Source organism: Gossypium hirsutum, chromosome D02, assembly GCF_007990345.1.
Source record: "Gossypium hirsutum isolate 1008001.06 chromosome D02, Gossypium_hirsutum_v2.1, whole genome shotgun sequence".
Classification (NCBI taxonomy): Eukaryota; Viridiplantae; Streptophyta; class Magnoliopsida; order Malvales; family Malvaceae; genus Gossypium; species Gossypium hirsutum.
In genome coordinates this window covers 1328020-1354123 of record NC_053438.1, presented here as the reverse complement: position 1 = coordinate 1354123, position 26104 = coordinate 1328020, and the positions used below count along the sequence as shown (strand labels likewise).

The window sequence follows — 26104 nt, the reverse complement described above, 5'->3', positions numbered from 1 at the left end:
ATTTATATAAAATATATACTTATTATCTTATTAATTTTAAACAACTATGACAGTAATATGTGTGTTTTTTATTTTAGTTTTAAATTTTGGTTAATTGTATTTAGATTATTATTTAAATTTAATTGTAATAAATTAAAATAAAAAATTTAATATTTACTATTTGATGATGACCAAAGTTTTAAGCAATAGAGAGCAGCCAAATTTATGCAGTATTGGTGGAAAAGCAATAATTAATAAACAAGATAAATTGTTGAAGAATAAAGTGACATGAAATATATTCTCAAGTCAACTTAAAATAAAAAAAATAAAAAGTTAGCTGCAGAAGCATCTTTCATAGACTTTTTTTTTTTTACATTCACAAGTCAATAATTAAAAAAAAAACAAATTTTCCCTTTTGACATTGTCAAGTAAAAACAAGAAAATAGTACATCAATATTATATGCATAAATTATATAATAAATATAATTTTTATACATTAATAATATAAAAATAGTTCTTTGTTACGCTAGTAGTAGATTTTTTTAATTTAAAAAATGAAATTAAAAGTTGACATGTATTCTTAATTGATATGATATTGATACGAGCTTGATAGTCAATATGCATCGTTCTAGTCCTAAACCATCACCAATAGTCTAAGTATTGTTCAATTAAAATTTCAATGCATTTTAGCCTACTTCGATCAGTGCCGACTTGTATCAATGCGTATTAGTTTGTATTAGTTTGTATCATGGTCATGATACTAGGAGTCAAATTGTATTTTACCCCATCTACTAAAAACGGATAAATTAGTCTATAGATGTTAGATCAAAGAGTAATTTGGTCATTTTTATTAAAAATTTCATCCTTTTTGACCTTGACACATGATGTGTCATATATACTTTATGCTGGCATATAGGGACTCGTTTTCAATAATAAAAATGAATGAGATTTTTAATAGAAGGACTAATTTATTTTTTAATAGAAAGAAAAAAATGTAAATCGATTCTTAATATGGGGCATCAATAATACTTTTACCCATTCTAATTGATATTCTTATTTTTATTAAATTATTATTGAATCAACAATTTAATTGATTGAATTAACAATCAATAATTTGACCAAGTTCTTGATTCATGTTTTGATATAATTAAGTATAAATAATGAAAAACACCTACTTTTTTGGGGAATATTTTGGATTGAAAAAAACATCGGATTCGTTAGTTTTAAAAATGGTATTAATTTATTTATATTTTATTAAAAAAAAGGGTTGTTTACCTAAGCATTTTAATTTAGATAATGAAAGAGAATCCCAAGTACTTTCTATTAATAATTAATGGGTTTTAATTGTTTTATTTTAATCCCCTTTTTTTATAAGAATATTTCAATTAAAAAAGAAAAAATTGAGAAAAAATTATATTAATTAATGTTTAATATAAATTATTAGAAAATTAAGATGGCATTTAAGAGAATATTAACCGTGTTTTAATAAAATAATAATTTCTTATTTTTAATAAATCTCAAAATTTATCAAATTAGTTACTAATTTATGTATTTCTTTTACATTTAATATACTACTTTCGTCGATTTTTAAAATAATCCATTAATTTTATTTTTTAAATGTCATATTAATTAATGTAAAAAAATATATTTTAAAAGTTAGATAATGATTGAGATTGAACATCATTTTATTTTCATATATTCACCAATTAGATTTCACTCTCAAAAAGAGCACTAAAAATCTTCTTAACCTTATGGCCGACACAAGGATTATTGATTATTTAACTAATTAATTTTTTATTAAAAAATTCTTTCAAAATTATGAAATTGTTGAGTATTTTAGAGTTTGTCCTCTTCAAATGGGTTAAACTGTGTATTTATAAGATATGATATCATAGGTAGGTTTCTATACATACCAACATATACTTTACTTTAGAGTTAACACGTGTTTTCTAGATGTGAATTCGCATCCATAATGATGCAAACCTACATCGTGTGGTCTCGTAAAATAGCGCGAATGCCTCACTTACAATTCCAAAATACGAACCGCATAAAATCTGGATCAGAACCCAGTAGAGTAATTGGGTAACGGGTCGATAATAATAAAACAAAAAAGAACAAAGCATTTAATTATTTTTCCTTAAAAAACCCAAATAATAAATATACTAAAGAGTAGTAATTAGTATTTATTGCCTTAAAGTTAATAAAGATAAAGCAGCAAATATTTGGTCATTGTCCACACCAATCATCATTTAATAAGCAATCTTCAACCAAAAGATTCAATAATGTTTGTTAACATATTAATTAATAATTAATTAAAGTATTAAAGCATTTCATACTCAAAGATTTTTACCCTATTTTTTTAATTTAAATTATTTATAAAAGGATTTTGTTAGAATATTTTTATTTATTATATATAATATTAGTTTCAACCAATTCATTAAAAGAATGGATTAAGTTATCAATAATTGAACTTTACTCAAGTTTATAATTATAAATATTATACTAGTTGACTTTAGATTTTTTAAATTAATATTTTTTATTTTTAAGAAATTATAAGTATGATTAAAAGTCATATTATAATTCTAAATATTAATGATGTGTTGGGTCGAATTGTAAAGTACGATGAAGTTAATAATTGGAATATATCCGTTAATAGTTTACATTGCGAGATTTAAACTAAAATAAACGGAATATATTTATATAAAGCGCGCATGATAAGATTTAAACTAAAATAAATATAATTGAGAATCTATGAATACTTTACCTAAGGTGGGAACCGAACTTGAAATCTCAAAGTTCTCGGAATCTAGGAACGTAGCTAGGAGCAGGCAAGGCTTTAATCCACTTATATATGAAAAATATTTTAAAAATATTAATAAACTCAAAATGGTACACCAAAACACACTGATAGTGGTATGCATCAGTAGCGTAACAAAAACAATAGCTTTACTAGTACGATATAGACTACCTTATGTATACCATTCAACAATGTCTTAAATTGATTTGCAATAATCTAAAATTGTATATATATACTTTCTATTAGGGGTGTAGTCAAGCCGAGCTAAGCCCAAATGATGTCAAGTTCAAGTTTGACTCAAAATTCGGAGCTCGGTATTTTACTTGAGCTTGATCAAACATTTATTTTTAAGCTTGAGCTTGGCTCAAGATATAACTGAGCTACACATGCTGAAGCTCAGTTAAGCTTATTTATCAATTTTTTGTATTTAAACTCGAATTCTAGCTTGATAAATAAGCTTAGGCTTAATAATATATATTAAGGGCAATAATATAATTTAACAATATAAAAAAAGGGAAAAGCTCGGTAAGGTTTGCAAGCAGCTTGAGTAAAGTAGATTAAGCTTGAATTTGGCTTAATAATTATTGAATCTAGTTTGAATTTTTTTTCGGAATTAACTTATGAGTACTAATGTTTCATTTACACCCAATGATATTTCAATCAGACCGGACTGAACCAGGCAGTTGAACTAGAAACTGGCCAAAATATCAATCTAAAAAATGATAATGAACCGAAAATCCAAACATATCAAATGAACTGATAATTTAACCTATTCAACTACTGATCTGATTCTAAAACTATGATTTAGAAGCATTATTTTTACACTAACGTGAAATGTAACATAGGCGTTTTACAAGTTGAAGCGTTGAAGTAAACGAATGAATGGATCAATGGTAGCAAGTCAGTGTAATGCATCTTTTTAGCTCAGATGCTGCTGTCAAACTTCAGTTTCAGTACCTCACGATGTGCATCCATGCTGTACATCTTTATGTACACTTCTCAATGGGTCCCTTATTAATTTATTAACTTCTTATTCCTTCTTTAAAAAAATATTTTTAATAATTAAGTTTAAATAAAATTATTTTATTTTGTGTTTTTTTATCATATTAATATTGAAGAGGAAAAAATGTCATGCTTATTATTTTATAAAATTATATGTAATTTGACTTTTTTCCAATTCAAATTGAGCTGTTTAATCTACTAATTTTCAATTGAATTGGTTCAACCAATCAATTTAGTTTAGTTAGACCTAAAAAAATAAAATAAAAAATTGAAAATTGACCCAATCCAACTTAATTACAGGATCAAACTAGCATGAAATATACTTCTTTATTATTATTGTTTGGCACTTTAATATTTACATTGAGCTTTAATTATATTCAAACTTAAGCTACGTCGGAGGAAAAAAAAATCTTCTAATATTATTGTTTTTATCTATAAGATTCAAACTCGAGACCTTATTTAAAAAAATCAAGTTTTTGCTCTGCTTGACCCAATAAATGTTCATCGAAATTATTGTTATTATTATCTTATACCTTTAAAATTTAATAATAATAATAAAAGAAGAAAATAAAGAGTCTTCAGATTTTATAAATGGTAGTATGGTGACACTTACATCCAACTACTTGTGGTGTGTAGGGTCTCATAGTATTTGTAGGACTATGGTGTTCTAAACCATCAACACATATAATAACTACAAATGTCGGCTGCAAAACAAAATAAAAAATGGAAAATAAATGTCACTGAAATTCGAGTTTTTCATCTTTTCTATTTATAATCCGAATAATTGAACAAATGTATTGAGGATGCTAAAGGCATGCATGTCATAAAAATTAGAACAAATTGAGCATAGCTAAACACAAACTTCTTACCATGGATCTTTCACACTTCTATTGTCATTGTTATTGTTATTATTATATATGGAGGTACCTGAATTTTGTAATTTATATCTACTTGATGTCTAAATTTTTTTTATCATATGTCAAAATATGAAGTTACCACGTGTCATTGTGTTATTGGTTGTTAGCATCATGTCAACCTATTTTAATAATATTAGTTAGGTACCTAAAAAAAGTACCAAGTTGAATTTCTATTGCTATAATAATGGCGTAGACAATCCAGTTAGGTGGATAGAACGGTGGGTCGAATTTCGTATGCTTTTTCCATCTGTCTTTACAACATCCCGCAAAGAGACTTGATAAATGATTTGAGATTCCTTTTAGTTGATTCATCACTTGTGAAGCCGAGTATATCAGAGCTTATATTCTGCAATGGTGAATGAAGAGTGATAAAACTGCAAATAAAACAATGAATTTTTCTTCCTCCTAATAGAGGAATGTTAGTAGTAGGTAAATATAATCTTACCTCAATATTCTTCAAAGTGAACAGTAGTGTATAAATTGATTTTTGAATTAATTCAGTATTCTTTGGGGTCATAATGGATGAATGCACTCTTCTGCACAAAGCAAGAAGAATGTCTGTAAGGTTATAACGGGGAACAGGGCAGCCGGTACATAAAGCAAGGGGCTACAACTTATTTTCAACATGAAGATGTTGAGTGGATACCTTTATCTTAAATGAATCTTAGTTATAAGCATGTGAGAGGTAAAAGTATTGTGGAGCTCTTGTATCATGAATTAGATCGTATTTTGTCCTCTTTATTTAGAAAATAGACAAATTAGTCCCTATACGTTAGATCAAAGAATAAATTAATCATTCTATTAAAAATTTCATTCATTTTTACTGTTAAAAGCTTGTCATTATATGTTAGCATGAGGTACACGTGACACATCACGTGTTATTGTTAAGTTATTTTGTTACCCATGCCAGTTTTTAAGAGTAGAAATACAATCCACTAATACGACCTGAAAACTTTTACCTTTATACGTGTTATTGATAAGCTTTCTTACAGTTAAATTCTGCTATTGATCTCTGTAGTTTATGAAAGTTATGGATTTAATCCTGTATCTTAATTTAGTGTTTTTCAAATTTTCAAATAGCATAATGATAAATTTAGCTTTTAAATTTTATATCTTTTGTCAATTTGTCTTTTATTTTTTAAAAACTAATTTTGATTATTAATCTTTTAAAAAGAGTCAAGTTGTTTTTTTTTAACATAAATAATGACTAAAATAGAGTCAATTGTTTAAGCTTGAGCTAAATTAAAGTCCAAAAAGCTCAACATTATTTCAATTGCGATGGAAAATAAGTATAAATCTAAGGACGAAAATACTATATGTGCATAAAAGGGTCAGATTTAACAATGAAAAGACATTACAGAAAAAACACATCCATTGAATTTCAGCTCCAAAACAAGTGGCAAATTTGTCTATCTTTTACCATGTAACCTTCCACGGTATATATCGAGAAAGATACGACGTCGGAAATGAATCATATCTTTTTGTGTAAAAGGGAAGAAATCACCATGCATTAGGCAATCACCATATTTTATCACGAATACTCCACAATCAATAGAGCTTTAGTTGTAGTAAAAGAAATGAAAAAAAAATTGTAAGATAATAAGTAAATAAAATGTAGAAAACTTGCAAGCTTTGAAAGATGAAATCATACTTTTCTTGCTTTGGAATATCAGTACGCACTTCAAATGCCCATTTCTCTGCATCATTATAACCAAATTGTGGCAGTAGATAGAGTGTGAACCACTGGAATATTTTTTGTTTTTCGACACTATTAGACATTATCCGAGAAGATGGTATCGGATCTAACCACGAAATCTTCTTCTCTTTGGTATCTACACAGAAAAGAACCCAATGTGCTGATAAACACATTGGTAGAAACAACTACAAGAAAAAGAATTACAATTAGATATGATCAACTATTTAAATCCAAATTACATCACAATTTTGAGCTTACTTTATGGACCCCTCTTAACTTTTCATCTTTAAACCAAGCTAATACTTCATCTTCTGATTTGGATCCTTCTATTAAGCAAGTCTGGTAATTGCAAAATATACAACTTAAATGGTACTCTCTTTATATAATTTCATATAAAAATACCAACATTTTTTGGCAGGATAAAAATTCTTACAGCTATTAGAGAATCAAACGAATAATGTTTGATGTATCCATTTGGAAATTTGTCGGATCTCTTCTTAAGCAATTTAAAATAAGTATTAACAACCTGCATGTAATATTAATAATTATTATCATTAGTATATCTTCAATCAAAATATTAAATTGTAGAACTATAAACTTTGAACATGAGTAAAACATAACGCTAACTATAATTATAAAAATGATAACAATATACGAATTAAAAAATTAATTTATGGCTCAATCATGTAATAAGTAATTACCGAATCATCGATATAGTACTCTATTAGTGTTTCATCACAATGAGGCACCATGAGTAAAGGTGTTAGGTTCTCGCCCATTAATTGAAAGTCATTGTCTCGTCCAATTTTCTTTCTGTGAAAAGTAAATTTTAATTTATAGTTAGATTTTTTGTGAAACATAAACTCTAATATATATAGGTAGATTATAATGATCACTTCTTATTCCAATATTAACTAATTAAAACTAGCAACATACCCGCTCAACTCACTCCTTTTCCATCTATTTAATCGTTTTACCTCCTTGTTTGTAAAGTTTGAGACTAAATATGTCCGAACATCCTTTTAAGAAGAAGAAATTAGAATTCATAATGTGAGAACACTAATATATGCATAAAAAGTAAAGGAATGTATATAAAAAAAATTGAAATAAAGTATGAACCTCTCTACACCATGACCCTTGCTCCCTCAATGATGTCTCATCATCAGACTCGGAAGATGAGCTTTGAAATTGATCCGATTGATTACCGTTGAATGATGGTTCATCATTTGGAATTTCAATGGCGGCAGCAATGTTTCTTCCATGATTAGTTTCTGTATCAAGAAATTTTGCTTAACAATGGAGTAAGCCATTGCCAAATGTTAAAGGAAACCATTGTTTAAGCAGTTTTGGATTCGTCTCCACTACTAGTTTCTCCATAAGAACTTACTTCCTATTGACGATTCCAGCCTATCTCTATTGCAAACCGAAGCTTCCATGATCTCTGCTTTTTCACCAACAGACTCTGAAGAAGAACATTGTGGCTCCATCCAATTGTCAAAAGATAGACTACCATCTGGCATTTCAACAGTTCAATTGATACCAAGTTTAAGTAGCAAAACAGATAATAATGGCAAGTATGGTTCAAATACCATTTTTGTTGAAATCACTAGCAATGTCTCCATTACTACTAGCTTTTTCATGAGTCCGGTTTTTGAGAAGTTTTATAGTAGAAGTGTCATTCTCTTCCATCTTTCTTTTCCTTTTATCCTGTGAAATGAAAATGCATTAATGTAATTCAATCTTTTGAAATTCTTAGACATGTTGTAGGACAAAGAATTCAATGGATATTAATACCATATTTTGCATGGGTTCATGATGTTCTCCATCATCTGTGATAGAAAATGAATTCATATAAGTGAAAACTTGATGTAACTCTAAAAAGTAGACCCTCTATTGAAGTTTAGGAAAATAGAATGATAAACTCTAGCTAAACAAAAGGGTCTAAACAAAGTCAAAGTTAGACTTACTTTCTTTTGTAGATTCCAACCAATTTTGACTGCATACCAGAGCTTCCATGCTCTCAGGGTCTAAGCTACTGTAGGCTGGATTTATGGTCATAGCACTAATATTCGAACATGGTAAGGAAACTGATACTGGGATTGCGAGGAAATCACGAGCCATCTTTGCAAGTGTAGGGAACCTTTGAGAATTAACACGCCACTAACCAAGTATGTCTGCATCCGAGGGAAGCAATGTCTCTTCTAAGTAACAGTCAAGCTCTGACTTCTGTGAAGCCACCTCTTTAACATTGCTTGCAGATGCAAATTTACTGAAGTAGCTCACAATAGAATCTTTTGTGGTCTCTGTTGTTAAAGAATCGGAATCATCCAAGACCGAAGATGACGCACTCAGATTTTTGGCTTCATTAGCATACTCAGAGTAAACATCCATGAGAACTGTACGAAATCTTATCAGCTTCATCATACTTTCAAGATCATAGGTCTCATTACATGAGGATCTAAACTTTAACCTCGGATCAAGAGCAGCTGCAATAGTGAAAGCCACATTACATAAGCTCCAATAGTTGTCAAATTTCCTCTTCATCAATATAACAAACGGATGATTGCTCTTTTTTAGTTGACCAAATTCCTCATACATGTTGCAGAGCTTCGGGAAGTACAAATTTGCAGTAAGGGATTGAGTTCCTTTGATATCATCAAAACATGTAAAACAACTTTGTAGAGTTACTGTCTTCTCCCATTCCTCCTTTGATAGGTTTAGCATAAAATTGTCATCAACTTGCTCCAGCTTACAAAATATTTCTCTTGATCTCAAGGCACTATCAAGTATGTCAGAGTCTGATTCCAGCTTGAAAGAAAGTTCGTCCCATGATTTCCCACCTAGTAGCTTCACTTGATTTACAGCTTGTTGAAAGTTCAGTTTTCCATGTGTTGTTTCAGTGACATATTCAATGGATTTCCATAACTTTGAAAGTATGCTATCCATCTCACGAAACCCTTCATCAAGAAGTGTGAAACTGATGAACCAATGAGCTGAAGAAAGGGAGCCCTGCTCGCTAACACAATTTTCTCTTATCTGATGAACCATACCATCATTCAGAAAAGAGTTATCCACAGTTATGGAACATACTTTCTTACTTATATTCCACTCCGAAACAAAGCTCCGAATAATTCCACCTACGACCTTTGTGTCATACACATGCTTTAATTTCTTCAAGCCAAGAATCTTCATCTTTAGTTCCCAACCATCATCAATAAAATGTGCTATCAAACAACAATATGCAGTCTTTGCATGATTGTTCTTCCACAAACTTACTGTCAAATTTAATTTGCAAGCAAGCTGATCAAAATACAACTGAAGTCTCTCTCTCTCTTCATTATAGATGCTATGTATGTCAGATAACAATTTATCTCTTGATTGAAACTCAAACATCGGCTGCAAACCTTTCACAAAATTCTTGAAGGCTTCTTGACCAACCAAAGCTAATGGAAACTGATGCTTAATAACCATTTTCACAAGATCCAAGTGACTGCTTTCTTGATCAAACGTTGAGCTTCTTTCATTGGTATCAACTGGCTTTCTTGATTTTGTTTTTTCTTACCAGGACATACTTTCGAGTGGTTATTCAAGTGTGTGGTTCCACTCTTACTTGACCCTGTAAACACCTTTGTTGAAAGCTGGACTGCAATACAACATGGAGCCAGAAGCATGCTACTGTCGAGACCAGCAGCTATCAAGCTCGGCTCATTTTGCTTGGCGCTCACGAATGGTTTTTGGACCAAATGAAGCAACTGACATTGCTGTTTTGTTTTGATGTAATTTAGTTCAGTTTGATTGTAACTAGCTTTAATAGTTAGCAGGATTAAGTTAGTGATTAGATAGCTGATGTAAAAGCTGATATGGCAGCTCATTTTGTATTTGACTTTAACTTACATTGGTTGTAAATTAGTGGAGGCAGTTAGATTAGTAGGTAACTATCAAATGAACAAATTGTAACTCCTTTTTATTTCAAATTTTGAATGAAAAAAGGTAATGCTCAGTTACAATCCTCGCTGTACATTCAAGTTTCTTGCTTGCTGCTCTGCTTGTTTTTCTTTTCTGCTTCGATCACTCTTGCTTCTGCTTGCAAATCTCTTTGTTGCTGCTGCCATTGTTCCTACAAATGGTATCATGAGCCCGAGTCTTTGAGGGGCTTTTGCTTGCATTCTGTTGATTTCAATTTAAAATCTACAGTAAAGCTTAAAACTAAAAAGTATCGAAGCACTTAAACTCAGTCTAGAAAGATGAGTTTCACTCCACCACCTCCACCAGTGTTCACTGGAGAAAACTATCACATTTGGATAGTTAAAATGAAGACTTATCTTCAGGCACACGATCTTTGGAGTGTGATTGAGAATGATGCTGAACCACCTCCATTGAGAGCCAATCCCACCATTGCACAGATGAGGCAGCATGCTGAGGAGCGAGCCAAGAAGCATAAGGCTATGGCCTGCTTGCAAAATGGAGTCTCTGATGTGATATTCACTCGCATCATGGCCTGTGACTCACCAAAACAGGCCTGGGAGAAGCTGAAGGAGTAGTTCATGGGGACTGACAAGACAAGGCAACAGCAGGTGATCAACCTCAGGAGAGATTTTGAAAATTTGAGGATGAAGGAGTCTGAGACCATCAAGCAGTACTCAGACAGGATAATGGCCATTGTCAACAGCATTAGGCTCCTGGGAGTGGACTTCACAGAGAGCAGAGTTGTTGAAAAGGTTATTACAACTCTCCCTAAGAAATTTGAGTCTAAAATCTCTTCACTTGAGGACTCGAGGGACTTATCAGCCATTTCATTGTCTGAGCTGATAAACTCCCTATATGCACTTGAGCAAAGGAGGGCAAATAGGCAGGAGGAGAATCCTGAAGCTGCTTTCCAGGCTAAAGCCAGTGAAGGCTCAAGCATGAGTGCAAAAGGCAAGAAGCCTTGGCACAATAGAAAGGCCAAGTCAGGAAGAGATGAAGCAAAAAGGGTGTTTCCACCATGTGTTCACTGCAAGAAGACAACACATTCAGAAAAATATTACTGGTTTAGGCCAGATATTCAGTGCAGAAAGTGCAAGCAGTTTGGTCATGTAGAGAAGGTGTGCAAAGGCAAACCAAGGGAGGCTGCTCTACAACAAGCTAGACCAGCCGAGGACATGCAAGCTCAGGAGGAGCATGTGTTTACAGCAACCTGTTTTGTTGGCACAACAAAAACCAGCAATGATTGGCTACTAGACAGTGGCTGCTCACACCATATGGCAGCAGATGAGAAGTTGTTCAAGGGCTTAGACAGAAGCTTCCACTCTAGGATCAGAATTGGAGATGGCAAGCTGATTGAGGCTAAGGGCAAGGGCAGTGTGCTGGTTAGCACTGGTTCAGGTAACAAGCTGATCTCAGATGTGCTTTTTGTACCTGACTTAGACCAGAATTTACTTAGTGTAGGCCAATTAGTTGAAAAGGGCTATACATTGGTTTTTAAGGATGGTTGATGTACTGTTCAAGACATGAATGGTCTAGAGTTAATCTCAGTCTCCATGACCGATAGATGCTTCATGCTGGATGTTAGCCAAGTAGAAAGAAAGGCATACACCAGCCTTGCTGACAGCACTGACTTGTGGCATAGGAGACTAGGCCATGCCAATTTCAGATCGCTTGATCTGCTACATAGGCTGAATTTGGTTTATTTCATTTCAAAAGTTGAGGTTAGTGGGAATGTTTGTGAGGTTTGTCAGCTTGGTAAGCAGGCTAGACTGCCTTTTCCTGCTGACAGTGCTTGGAGAGCTCAAAACAAGCTCGAATTGGTGCACTCTGATGTTTGTGGTCCTATGAGAACACCTTCAATCAGTGAGAACAGGTACTTTGCCCTGTTTATAGATGATTTAACAAGGTTGTGCTGGGTCTACTTCTTGAGGCAAAAGTCAGAAGTGTTTGAAGCCTTCTGTAAATTCAAGGCTTATGTTGAAAATCAGTCAAGCTGCAAAATTAGAGCCTTGAGGACTGATAATGGCTCTGAATATGTGTCTGAGAGATTTCAAAAGCTTTGTGACAGTGATGGGATTCATCATCAGCTCACAACAGTCTATACTCCTCAACAGAATGGAGTCTGTGAGAGGAAGAATATGACTGTGCTGAACATGGCCAGGTGCCTCTTGTTTCAAGGCAAGCTTCCAAGTCAGTTTTGGGCTGAGGCAGTTAACACCTCAGTGTATCTGCTCAATAGACTGCCAACTAGAGCAGTCAAGGATAAGATTCCTTATGAGGCTTGGCATTGAGTTAAACCTGTAGTAACACACTTGAAAGTGTTTGGTTGTGTGTGTTATGCTCTTGTTCCAGTGGAAAAGAGAACCAAGCTCGAGAGCAGGGCCACTCCAGAAATCTTTGTTGGCTATAGCAGCAACAAGAAGGGCTATAGAGTTTATGATCCTATAGCAAAGAAAGTCTTAGTCAGCAGGGATGTAAAATTTGATGAAGAAAATATGTGGAATTGGAATAGTGCTGAAGCTAACATGTTTGAAATGGATCAGTTGGACTTGGTTGCTGAGCCTACAGAAAAGGAACCAAGTGAAGATGCTGTAGGTGACACACCAGTGAGGGGCACCAGAACTTTGGCTGATGTCTATCAGAGGTGCAATGTTGCTGTGATTGAGCCCTCAGACTTTGAAGAGGCTGCCAAGGACAGAAGCTGGATGGAAGCTATGGAAGCTGAGCTGGAAATGATCAATAAAAATGAAACATGGGAGTTGGTGAGCAGACCAGAAAATAAGAAGGTTATTGGGGTTAAATGGGTGTACTGGACCAAGTACAATGCTGATGGCTCACTGAACAAGCACAAGGCCAGGCTTGTGGTGAAGGGTTACAGTCAGCAGTATGGTGTGGACTTCTTGGAGACTTTTGCTCCAGTGGCAAGACTGGACACAATCAAGCTACTGTTTGCTTTAGCAGCTCAGAAGCAGTGGAAAGTTCACCAATTGGATGTCAAATCTGCATTCCTGAATGGTTTTCTTAAGGAGGAGATCTTCATTGAGCAACCTGAAGGTTTTGAAGTTGCTGGACATGAAGACAAAGTGTACAAGTTAAGAAAGGCCCTCTATGGCCTGAAACAGGCACCAAGGGCCTGGTATGACAGAGTTGATGCTTATCTGACCAAGCTTGGATTTGTGACGAGCCTTAGTGAACCTACTCTGTATGTTAAGAGGTCAGAATTTGAAACCTTGCTGATTGTCTCCTTGTATGTGGATGACTTGTTAGTGACAGGGAGCAAAGTTGAGCTCATTGATGAGTTCAAGATTCAAATGCAGCAAGTGTTTGAGATGACAGATTTAGGGGTCATGACTTACTTCCTTGGCATGGAAGTTCACCAGTCTGATCGGGGCATCTTCATCAGCCAACAAACATTTGCCTTGAAGATTCTTGGCAAATTTTGCATGCAAAATTGTAAAGCAGTAAGTACACCAGTGGCACAGGGTGAAAAATTAACCAGCAATGGTGATCAGCAAAGGGTTAATGAGAGGCATTATCGAAGCCTAGTTGGTTGTCTGTTGTATCTAACAGCAACCAGGCCAGACATCATGTTTGGTGTTAGCCTGTTATCGAGATTCATGCATTGTTGCAATGAGGCACATTTGAAAGCTGCAAAAAGGGTCCTTAGATACATCAAAGGCACAGCTAACTTTGGTGTAATGTTTGAAAGTGGGAAGGAACTGAAATTAGAAGGTTACTCTGATAGTTATTGAGCAGGATCCCTCGATGACATGAAGAGTACCTCTGGATACTTCTTCACACTTGGATCGGGCATGTTTTGTTGGAGTTCAAAGAAGCAACAAATTGTTGCTCAGTCCACAGCTGAAGCAGAGTACATTGCTGCAGCAGGAACAGTTAATCAGGCCATTTGGCTAAGGAAGCTGCTTCATGACCTTAATGAAACTCAAGATGAAGCAACTGAAATTTGGGTGGATAATCAGTCTGCAGTTGCGATAGCCAAGAACCCTGTGTTCCATGGTAAGACTAAGCATTTTAAAATCAAACTGTATTTTGTTAGAAAGGCTGAACAAGCAAAGGAAGTCAGCCTTGTGCATTGCAGCTCAGGGGCACAATTGGCTGACATAATGACCAAGCCTTTAGGGGCTGCTCGATTTGAATCTTTGAGAAGTGCAATTGGAATGTGTTGCATACAGTCCAAGGAGGAGTGTTGAAAGCTGGACTGCAATGCAACATGGAGCCAGAAGCATGCTACTGTCGAGACCAGCAGCTATCAAGCTCAGCTCATTTTGCTTGGCGCGCACGAATGGTTTTTGGACCAAATGAAGCAACTGACATTGCTGTTTTGTTTTGATGTAATTTAGTTCAGTTTGATTGTAACTAGCTTTAATAGTTAGCAGGATTAAGTTAGTGATTAGATAGCTGATGTAAAAGCTGATATGGCAGCTCATTTTGTATTTGACTTTAACTTACATTGGTTGTAAATTAGTGGAGGCAGTTAGATTAGTAGGTAACTATCAAATGAACAAATTGTAACTCCTTTTTATTTCAAATTTTGAATGAAAAAAAGGTAATGTTCAGTTACAATTCTCGCTGTACATTCAAGTTTCTTGCTTGCTGCTCTGCTTGTTTTTCTTTTCTGCTTCGATCACTCTTGCTTCTGCTTGCAAATCTCTTTGTTGCTGCTGCCATTGTTCCTACAACCTTGAGGCAGTGTTTACATTTGGCTACTTGTTTTCCATGTTCTTCAAACTTATCAAAGTCCACCCAAACCTTTGACCACGACTTTCTCTTTTTGTTTTGTTTTGTTTCCACAATCTGAGAGTCATCATTGAAAATAATCCATGAAAAATGAGAATAATAAATCATGTATATTACTTTATATGATTTCAATATTTTATCCAAAGGGAAAATCTATTTGATACTACATATATATACAATACTTAAGCAGAAAATATGAATACGATGTTGAAAAGATATTCCACCAATATTGTAAAAAAGGTAACTAGATTTACTGTGAAATTAATTTATTAAGCTGCATTCTTGATGTAAGTTTTTCCTTATGGGTTTCTATGGAACTGATTAGGTTAAAATAAAACTAGATTTCTGTTGAAAAAAATTCTCACTTACTTGTTTAATACACAGAGTATGTTTACATTTATAGACTATTTGTTTAACTAACTAACTAATCTTGTAACTGCCTAATTTTGCTAACTACTAACTACATTAACTTCTCAACACTCCCCCTCAAGTTGAGGGTTGATATATATCTTTAACCCCTAACTTGGATACTAAAAACTCATGTTGTTTGATGCTCAAGGCCTTTGTCATCAAATCAGCAAGTTGCTCGGTTGTTCTAATGTGCTGCATCTGAATCGTTCCATCCTTGATTTTATCTCTTACAAAATGGCAGTCAATCTCTATATGCTTTGTCCGCCCATGAAAAACGGGATTAGCAGCAATTTGCAACGCTGCTTTACTGTCTGAAAGAACCAATGATTTATCAAATTGATTGGGACTAACTTCTTTCAATAAACCGTTCAACCATACAACCTCTGCTACAACCACTGCCATACTTCTATACTCCGCTTCTGCCGATGATCGGGAAACTGTGGTCTGTTTCTTTGACTTCCACGAAACAAGGGATTCTCCAATTTTTATACAGAAACCAGTCACCGATCTCCTAGACATGGGGCATGAAGCCCAATCAGAGTCACAAAAAGCAATCAACTGTGTCTTGCTTGCTGCAGATAATAGAATACCTTGACCAGGATTTTTCCTTATGTATCGTACCACCCGAAAAGTAGCTTCTAAATGCGATTTTTTTGGTCTGTGCATGAACTGACTCAAATGTTGAACCGCAAACGTTATGTCTGGTCGTGTATTTGTCAAATATATCAATCTTCCCAATAACCTTTGATACATTGTAACATCCGTGACTAAATCATCTCCATCCACCTTTGTTTGTACCGACTCATCATACTCAATTGATGTGAGTTTCAAATTCTGTTCCAGCGGTGTACATACTGACTTCGCTTTTCCTAATCCCAAATCAGCTATCAACTCCAAAGCATATTTCCTTTGATTCAATATAATCCCTTTATTTGATCTCATTATTTCAATTCCAAGAAAAAACTTCAATACACCCAAGTCTTTCATCTTAAAATTCAAATGCAGAAACTGCTTCAATTCATCTATCATGCTAGCACTGCTGCCTGTAATTAATAAATCATCCACATATATGAGTAGAACAACCATGTTACCTCCATCCCTCTTTGTGAACAAGGAATAGTCGTATTTACTTTGTACATATCCTCCTCGTATTAAAGCCTCTGTAAGCTTCCAGTTCCACTGCCTGGACGCTTGCTTCAGACCATACAACGATTTACGCAGACGACATACATGAGACCCCCCTTGGCTGCGAAAACCAATTGGAATTTCCATATAAACTTCTTCGAATAGGTCTCCTTGAAGGAACGCATTGTATACGTCCATCTGAAAAAGAGGCCAGCTATGGATGGCTGCCATGCTTATCACCGTCCGAACCGTAACATGTTTAACGACCGGAGAAAAAGTGTCATGAAAGTCAATACCAGCCTTTTGATTATATCCCTTAGCAACAAGCCGTGCTTTAAAGCGTTCCACCGAACCATCAGAAGCATATTTAATTTTGTAAACCCACTTGCAGCCAATGGGAACGACGCCAGGCGGTAAAGGAACAATCTCCCATGTACCATTAGCCTCCAAAGCTTGAATCTCTTTTTGCATGGCATCAACCCACCGAGGATCCAAAAGGGCCTCATCATAAGTACGGGGTTCAAGTAAAGAAGAAACATGAGCAGCAAACAATTGAGTATGAATAGGCAAATGAGAAGAAGAATAAACAGCAACTATAGGAAACAAACTTGTGGCACAAGAAGTGGACGATTGGTTAGAGCAGACGTAGTCTTTCATTCAAGGAGGCTGCTTAACAGACCTCGTAATACGTCGTAAAGGAACAGCAGTAGGCATAGAAGGGTTAAAAGATGGCTCGGGTACACAAGATGAAGAGGATGAAGAAGATGGAATAAACAAGGAAGAGGAAGGTTCAAGTTGTAGAAAAATAGAAGGATCAACATCAGGAAAAGGCAAAACCGGTTTGGTGGGAATCTTAAAAGGAAATATGGTTTCATGAAAAACAACATCTCGGTTAACAAAAAAGGTTTTGGTTTCAAGACTAAACAGCAAGTATCCTTTTTGTACAAGAGAGTAACCCATGAATACAGATGGAATAGCCTTATGAGAAAATTTATCATGGTAGCTAGGATTAGTAGCATAATCTAGACAACCAAAGACCTTTAATTGAGAAAAATCAGGTGACTTATGATACAATAGCTCAAAAGGACATTTCCAGCTTAAAATAGGCGTAGGAAGACGATTAATCAAAAAACAGGCAGTTAAAACGCACTCGCCCCAAAATTTGCTAGGCACGTGAGACTGAAATTTTAAGGATCGGGCGACTTCTAGTAAATGTCTGTGCTTTCGTTCAGCAACTCCATTTTGTTGAGGAGTATAAACACATGAACTTTGATGAACAATTCCAGACATATTAAAAAATTCAGTACATTCATTTTTAAAGAATTCATACCCATTATCACTACGAACAGTTTTGATTATAGTAGAAAATTGATTTTTAACCAACACAAAAAATTATTTGAGACATATAAGAGCATCACTCTTAGAGCGCAACAAATAAACCCAAGTCATTCGTGTGTAATCATCAACAATCGTTAAAAAAAACCTATGACCACTATGAGTAGAAACTCGATAAGGTCCCCACAAATCAATGTGCACAAGAGAAAAAGCAGTATTAGCACAAGACTTATGAATAGGAAATGGAAGTCTGGTTTGTTTAGCTAGTGGACAAACAGGACACTTATGAATACTGTCAACAGCAGATTTTGTACAAGAAAAAATAGAAACCTTGTTCAGTCTCGAAACCGACGCATGACCAAGTCTATGGTGCCAAAGAATGGATGAATCTGTAGAAGCCATGGATGAATCTGTAGAAGCCATTGTAACAAAAGAAGGAGGTAAAACCATAGTCTGTTGAGACGAATCCAGGATATAAAGACTACCTCGTGCTTTACCAATCCCCCTCATCCTTCCACTGGAGAGATCCTGTATAAGGCAAAAATGAGGATAAAAAGAAACCATACAATGAAGATCGGTGGTAAGTTTGGAAACAGAAAGTAAATTGTAACGAAAATTTGGAACATAAAGAACTTTTGTCAATGAAAGGTTAGGTAAAATTGTGCAAGTGCCAGTATGAGTAACGGAGACTGAAGACCCATTTGGAAGCCTAACACTTGGTGACCCTAATGGACATGCAACAGGAGATTCCAAGAAATGAAGATCCGACAGTATATGGTCAGTGGCCCCAGTGTCAATGATCCATTTGTTACCAAGATCCACCATACCTGCTATACTGGTAGCAGCTTCAACGTCAACAGGGTCTTTATTCAACAAACGCATGATCTGGTTATATTGATCTTGTGTAAACATAGGTGCTGTCGAACATGACCCACTAGAGTCCAGTACTTCACTACTACAAGCAGAGTCAGGGGTAGAAACATTATTCACTGCCGAAGAAGAAGAAACATTCATTTTCCTCTTTGTAAACTTAAAATCTGCAGGATAACCGATGAGTTTATAACAAGTCTCTCTTTTATGTCTCTTAACTTTGCAGTGGTCACAAATACCATTAAATCGTTTTTTCTGTACCATCTGAACTGAAGAAAAAGGAACCAAGTCATCCCCAACATTACTAGAACTATGCTTTCTCTGCGACTCTTCTTGCATAATCATCGAGTACGCATGATTAACAGACGGTAAAGGACTCATCAATAAAATCTGACTACGCACAGCACTATATGACTCATTCAATCCCATAAGAAACTGGAATAAACGCTGTTGTCCAACATGAACATCATTCTGTCGAGGTTGACCACAATCACAAGAAACCGGTGGTACAAGGGCATCATATTCGTCCCAAAGTAACTTCAATCTGGTAAAATAGGAAGAGATTGAGACCGTACCTTGAGAATAGGTAGTAATTTCACGATGCAAGAAATAAATTCTTGAACCGTCAATTTTGTGAAATCGTTCACTAAGATCGTTCCAAACTGCTGCCGCACTGGACGCAAAAACAATCCCCGTCGAGAGTTCTTTACTAACAGTATTTAGAATCCAAGAAAGGACAATCACATTGCAGCGCTCCCACTGATGACCCATATCCTCCGGTACCATGGTTTTAGAACAGGTGCCATCCACAAATCCCAACTTGTTTTTTGCCAATAACGCAATTCTCATCGTCCGACTCCAAACAGTGTAATTCTCAACACCTGTCAACTGATGAGCGACGAGCAATGTACCCGGAGTATCTGATGGATGAAGATAACACGGGTGATTGAAATCAAGAACAGAATCAGAGAGACTCATCTTATTTGTTACTGAAAGAACCCAAAAAGAAAACAAAGATAACCAGCAATCCAAAAAACGTCGAAGACACAAATGAAAAGTGCCCTAGAGAACAAACCAAAAACTGCCAGAAAAAACGACTACCATAGCATCTGATACCATGTTGAAAAAAATTCTCACTTACTTGTTTAATACACAGAGTATGTTTACATTTATAGACTATTTGTTTAACTAACTAACTAATCTTGTAACTGCCTAATTTTGCTAACTACTAACTACATTAACTTCTCAACAATTTCCAGTCTATGACATTAACAAGGAAGAATAAATAATTACCTTGTTATAAGGCCCTTCTTGGAACTTAATTTCGGGGACTTGAACTTTTACTGTTACAAACGTTGTCTTCATATGTTTCATGTCATCGAAAATACGAAGAGCTTTAGATTTTGATATTTCACTCTCAGTTGGAGGCCAAAAAAATTCTATGATATAAACTTCATAACTTGTGTGACGATTTTGTAAACAGATGGCAATAGCAACATCTATGTTATAATCATCTAAACTGGAATGTCTATAGTCTTCTACCTTAGTAAGAGATGGTTCAAAATGGTAGCCGTCCCTTGATTCAAATTCTTTCTTTATAATGAATGGGCCACAAAATGTGTCTTCATAATAAGACATAAAATCAAAAGATTTGCTATCTTTCACATAACAAGAATTTCTTTGGATAGAAAAAGCATGTTTCTTATTTGGACCTGAGATAGTTTCATTCATATCGTTATGCTTAGCAGCCCAAGTTAAAGCCAATGAAAGCTTGTATTTACAACATAAATTTTTTGATATGTCATGTATCTCGGCAAGTGCAGCTAATCGATTCAATATCAAACCCTGTACAATTATTAAATAAGAAACAATTATCACAAACAAAATTTAAAATTTTGGAATAACACTCTAAATGAAAAGAATTTTGACATTGTACTTTTAATTTGATAAAAATAATTAAAATTGAAAAGTGACCTTTCAAAGTCAGTTATTCATAAATTTAAATAAATTAAAAACATAATGTCATAATTATACTTATTCAAATAAATTTGATTTTCTCTTACATAGATAGGTATTCATAAGTTAAAGTCGTATTGAACTAAAAAAAATTGAAAGGTCATTTGAGTCAAGTCTAGGCTACCTAAAATGGTTAATTTTACTATTTTAAAAATTAAAATATTTCATATATGAGTATATGAGTATTTTTATTTTTATAATTAAATTTAAATAAAAGTTAATACTACATTTTTTCATATTCACGATGTGGGTAAAAAAATGATATTAAAAATATAAAAAATAAAAAATTAATGAAACATTGTCCTCAAATACAGTACTGGAAGATGATCATAATTCAACTTTAAAATTGACAAAATGTGTGAGTGAAAGTATCATGCATGCATTAAAAAACAATAATTTCGATCAAATTTTAAAAATTCGAATTCACATCCTTTTGACTATGAGTTCTTAAACAAGGCATCAATCTTCATTTTTTTCTATGTAATCTTCCACGATATATATCTAGAAAAATGCGACGACGAAAATGGACCATGTCTTCTTGTTTGAAAGGAAAGCATTCACCGTGCGTAAGACAATCACCGTATTTCATCACAAACACCGCACAATCAACCGAGCTTCACATTATAATAAAAAAATGAAAAAAAAAGAGACAAATTTGTAAGATAACAAGTAAATTAAAAAGTTACAAAGCTGTAAATTATGAAAAGTACTTACTTTTTTTGCTTTGGGATATCATTACGCACCACAAATGGCCATTCATTTGCATCACTATAACCAAGCTTTGGGAGTAAAAAGCTTTTAAAGCACTGTAATACTTTAACAGGTTTTTCGAAATGGAAAGATAGTATTTGAGAAGACGGATTTGGATCCAACCATGAAAATATTTTTTCCTTGATATCAACATATAAAAGAACCCAATGGGATGATATGCACAATGGTAAAAGCATCTGCGATCACAAACACATTTTAAATCTCAATTATAAGCCAAAAGGAAAATTAAAAAAAATAAAATCAGAGAGCTTACTTTATGTACACCCCTTAGCTTCTCAACTTTAAGCCAAGCTAATACTTCATGTTCTGATTTGAATCCTTCTATCAATTGAGTCTGATGGTTCCAAAATATATGTTACTTTCATTATATATAATGTTTATAAAATAATAACAATTTCAATTCCAAATACCATTAGATTGTGGTAAGATAAAGGTTCTTACAACTAAATGAGAGCTAAATGAATAGTGATTGATGTATGCATTTGGAAATTTGTCAGATCTCTTCTTAAGCAATTCGAAGAAAACGTTAACAACCTGTATCATAACATAAAAAATTAACATAATTAATTTATCTTCAATTAGTTTCATACTAGATTGAAGACATGATAACATTGAACGCAACTTGATAACTAATGCATGACACAAAATATAATTATGAAGATGATACAAATATACGAATTACTGAATTAATTTATGCCCGACCACTATACATTTGATAATTTCTTACCGAATCATTAATATAGTACTCTTCTCGAGTTTCATCATCTTGAGGTACCATGAATAAAGGTGCCAATTCGTTACCCATCAATTTAAACTCTACATCTCGTCCAATCAGTTTTCTGTAAAATATAAACATTGTTATATAGTTAAATTATGATGATCACTTCATATTCAAATATTAACTCATCAAAGCTAGCAACATACCCATTTAACTCATTCCTTTCACATTTCTTTTGCCATTTATCTAGCCGTTTATGCTCCTTGCTTGTAAACCTTGAGAGTAAATATGCCTTAACGTCCTATAAGAACAATAATCAAATAAAATCATGATGTAAAAACATTAATATATGCATAAAACCAAAAGAATGTAGGTGTATATGTAACCAAAGAAATGAAGTATGAACCTGTTCACACCATGATCCTTGATCCTTCAATGTTGTTTCATTATCAGACTCGAAAGATGAGCTTTCGACCTGATCTAATTGATTAGTATCGATCGACGTATCTTCACTCGAAATTTCTATTACGTCATTAGTGTTTCTTCCAAGATTAAGTTCTGTATTAAGAAGCTTTGCTTAATAATTTAATTTATTTTCATTGTTAAGGAAAACCAAATTCAAGTAGTTTGTTTAGTTGAAAATACCTGATGATTTTGATGGTATCACTTCTTTGCCAACATTCTATAAAGAAAGAGTTCTCATCTTTTCAGTTCAAGTGAAATAACAACATTTATTCTTTAAATAAAGATAGAAATGATAAAAAAAAATAGCACTAAATTTCTTACCATTTTGATGGCAGCTTTGTATTTGTTTCCACTGTCAGTTTCTTCCTTACACCAATTTTTGCAACTTTTCACTATTTGCAGCTCTTCTAGATTCAATTAAAATAAGATATATTACCATATGATATTTCAACAGCTTAATCAATTTCAAATTAAATAAAAACATTGACATCCGAGTTTGAGTACCATAATAGTTAATGATAATAAGTGTAGTAAATTACCATTGTTGTTGGAATCTTTGGCAATGTCTTTGGTACTATTAGCTTTTTCGCAATTCGAAGGTTTGAAACTTTTTACCACATAAGTGTCCTCCTCATCCATCTTCCTTTTCCTTTTTTCCTATGAAATGAAAATGCATCAAGGGAGTTCAGTCTTCATGGTGTATGAAAAAAAGATTCAATGGAGATAGCTTCTAATCATAATTCATGTACACTGCCTACCGTATTTTGTGTAAGTTCATGATTTTCTCCCTCATCTGTGATAGTAAATGAACTTAGTTAAGTGATGAATAATGCAGCTTTAAAAAATATATTGGACTCTCTCAGTGAAGTGTAGAAGATCAAATGAAAGCAGATAAACAAATTAAGAGTTATGACTTACTTTCTTTAAGAGTTTCCAACCAATTTTGACTGCATACCAAAGCTTCCATGCTATCAGGGTCCAAGCTATTGTAGCTTGAATGTGTGATCATGGCACTAACAACCGAACATGGCATCGAAACTGATACCAACATTGCAAGGTGATCACGAGCCATCTTTGCAAGAGTAGGGAGCCTTAGGGAATTGACACGCCACCAACCAAGTATGTCTCCATCTAAGGGAAGTGCAGGCTCTGACTCACCTAAGTAATCCTCAAGCTCTGACTTCCATGAGGGTAAAAAGTTATTGAAGGAGTCCAAAATACAATCATTTGCAGTCTCTGTTGTCAAAGAATTGGAATCACCCAATATTGAAGTGGATGCAATCGAATTTCTAGCTCCATTGGTATATTTACAGTAAACATCTGTAAGAACTTTATAAAACCGGTTCAGTTGCATCTTATTTTCATGGCCATAAATCACATTATATGAGAGCTCCACAATTTTAAATTTTAACCTTGGATCAAGAACAGCTGCAACAGCTAATTCCAAATTACATAAGCTCCAATAGCGATCAAATTTCCTCTTCATCAATGTAAGAAATGAATGATTGCTTTTTTCCAGCTGAAGAAATTTCTTGTATATGTCACAAAGCATTGGAAAGTACAAACTTACAGTAATGGATTGAGTTCCTTTGATATCATTAAAACATTTCAAACAACTCTTTAGAGCTATAGCCTTCTCCCATTCCTCCATTGATGGGTTTAGCTTAAAATTGCCATCAATTTGCTCCAACTGACAAAAGATTTCTCTTGATTTCAAAGCACTAGTAAGTATGTCAAATTCTGATTCCAACTTGAAAGAAAGATCATCCAATGATTTCCCACCTTGTAGCTTCACTTGATCTACAGCTTCTTGGAATTTTAGTCTCCCATGTGTTGTTTTAGTGACATATTCAATGGATTCTATTGAAGTAATGGTTAGCATGTAGTAATCACATGTTTTATTATTATTATTATTATTATTATTATTATTATTTGGATGTAATGATGTAACTTAGTTGTATTCCAACTAAGTTTGTTTGTGGTAGTAGGTGGTGATTTATTTTAAGTGGATGTAATAATGAAACTTAGTTGTATTCCAACTAAGTTTGTTAGTGGTAGTAAGTGGTGATTTATTTTAAGTAGATGTAATGATGAAACTTAGTTGTATTCCAACCAAGTTGTCAAGTTGTAAGCTTGTATAAATAGGCTTTATGCCATTTTAAAAAAAAGATGAATGAATTCAATCAAGATTTCATCCATATACTCTCTATTTTAGCTTTGCTTAAAATTTATTTCATTTTTCTTCTTTGTTTCTGCCGCAAGTCTCGATTCTTGCTCGGCAAGCTTTTTGTTGAACCTTGCTATTTGTTGCACTTAGCTCCAACAATTGGTATCAAGAGCCTATTTCTTAAGGGATCTGTTATACAAATTCATGGCTTCATCAAGCTTTTCACCAGCTGCACCTCAAGTCTTCAATGGAGAAGGCTACCACATATGGGTGGTTAAAATGAAGACCTACCTACAAGCTTTCGATCTGTGGGAGGTAGTCAACTCAGATGTTGAACCAGAGCCACTTAGAGGCAATCCAACAGTGGCTCAAATCAGGCAGTATGCTGATGAGAGGACCAAGAGGCACAAAGCCATGTCTTGCATCCAGAACTCAGTGTCAGATGTGATTTTCACAAGGATTATGGCCTGTGAATCACCAAAACAAGCCTGGGATAAGTTGCAAGAGGAGTTTCAAGGGACAGAGAGGACAAGGCAGCAACAGTTGCTGAACTTAAGGAGAGATTTCGAGAATTTGAAGATGAAGGAAGAAGAAACTATCAAGCAGTACTCTGACAGGATTATGACTGTGGTTAACAGCATTAGGCTCCTTGGAGAGCAGCTCAAGGAAGCTAGGATAGTGGAGAAGGTTATTGCAACTCTGCCCGAGAGGTATGAGGAAAGAATCTCATCTCTCGAGGACTCAAGGGACCTGTACACCATCTCCCTGACAGAGTTGATCAATGCTTTATATGCTCAAGAGCAAAGAAGAGCAAGTAGACTGGAGGAGCATCAAGAAGGTGCCTTTCAGGCAAGAACAAACACTGCCTACAAAGGCAAGAAGGCCTGGAGAGACAAGCCAAGGACTGATGTTGCAAGAAAAGAGGGTCAGACTTGCAAGCACTGCAGAAGGGCTGGTCATCCAAAAGAAAAATGCTGGTTCAATCCAGATGCTGTATGTCAGCATTGTAAAAAGAAGGGTCATGTTGAGAGAGTCTGCAAGAGTAAGACCAAATCGAGGCAGAATCAGTTTCAACAGATGAAAGCTGAGGCTCGAGTAGCTAAGGAGGACA

The 26104-nt window shown here is 34.3% G+C and overlaps 3 protein-coding genes and 1 long non-coding RNA gene across 5 annotated transcripts; 1 reads left to right on the top strand and 3 right to left on the bottom strand.

Moving 5' to 3' along the window:
• Positions 1-8042: 8042 nt before the first annotated feature.
• LOC121214408 (uncharacterized) lies at positions 8043-8443 on the bottom strand. The gene is made up of 3 exons (XR_005910009.1): positions 8359-8443; positions 8186-8220; positions 8043-8098 (listed from the first exon to the last, which is right to left on the bottom strand). It is a non-coding gene; the product is annotated as an uncharacterized lncRNA (long non-coding RNA).
• Positions 8444-8551: 108 nt separating this feature from the next.
• Positions 8552-9862, bottom strand: LOC121214896 (zinc finger BED domain-containing protein RICESLEEPER 3-like). Its single transcript, XM_041089394.1, has one exon. It carries the CDS (start codon positions 9860-9862, stop codon positions 8552-8554), a length of 1311 nt encoding a protein of 436 aa, XP_040945328.1.
• A 773-nt stretch (positions 9863-10635) lies between these two features.
• Positions 10636-11865, top strand: LOC121214895 (uncharacterized). The gene is made up of 2 exons (XM_041089393.1): positions 10636-10833; positions 11224-11865. The coding sequence occupies exons 1-2, from the start codon at positions 10636-10638 to the stop codon at positions 11863-11865; spliced, it is 840 nt and encodes a 279-aa protein (XP_040945327.1).
• Positions 11866-21173: 9308 nt separating this feature from the next.
• Positions 21174-22477, bottom strand: LOC121214407 (ubiquitin-like-specific protease 1A). Of its 2 annotated transcripts, none has more exons than XM_041087981.1 (5): positions 22371-22477; positions 22085-22177; positions 21897-21977; positions 21583-21819; positions 21174-21486 (listed from the first exon to the last, which is right to left on the bottom strand). In XM_041087981.1, the coding sequence occupies exons 1-4, from the start codon at positions 22446-22448 to the stop codon at positions 21583-21585; spliced, it is 489 nt and encodes a 162-aa protein (XP_040943915.1). In that variant the 5' UTR covers positions 22449-22477; the 3' UTR covers positions 21174-21486. The 2 variants fall into 2 exon arrangements, with proteins under 2 accessions (XP_040943915.1, XP_040943914.1); XM_041087980.1 differs by having other exon boundaries at positions 21587-21819.
• Positions 22478-26104: the final 3627 nt, after the last annotated feature.

Coding starts and splice junctions, on each gene's coding strand:
- LOC121214896 (XM_041089394.1), bottom strand. CDS start 9,862: ATGGTTATTAAGCATCAGTTTCCATTAGCTTTGGTTGGTCAAGAAGCC.
- LOC121214895 (XM_041089393.1), top strand. CDS start 10,636: ATGAGTTTCACTCCACCACCTCCACCAGTGTTCACTGGAGAAAACTAT. Junction 10,834..11,223: donor AGCGAGCCAAGAAGCATAAG/GCTATGGCCTGC, acceptor TATGCACTTGAG/CAAAGGAGGGCAAATAGGCA.
- LOC121214407 (XM_041087980.1), bottom strand. CDS start 22,448: ATGGGTAACGAATTGGCACCTTTATTCATGGTACCTCAAGATGATGAA. Junction 22,178..22,370: donor AGTACTATATTAATGATTCG/GTAAGAAATTAT, acceptor GTTATGATACAG/GTTGTTAACGTTTTCTTCGA. Junction 21,978..22,084: donor CATTTAGCTCTCATTTAGTT/GTAAGAACCTTT, acceptor TGGAACCATCAG/ACTCAATTGATAGAAGGATT.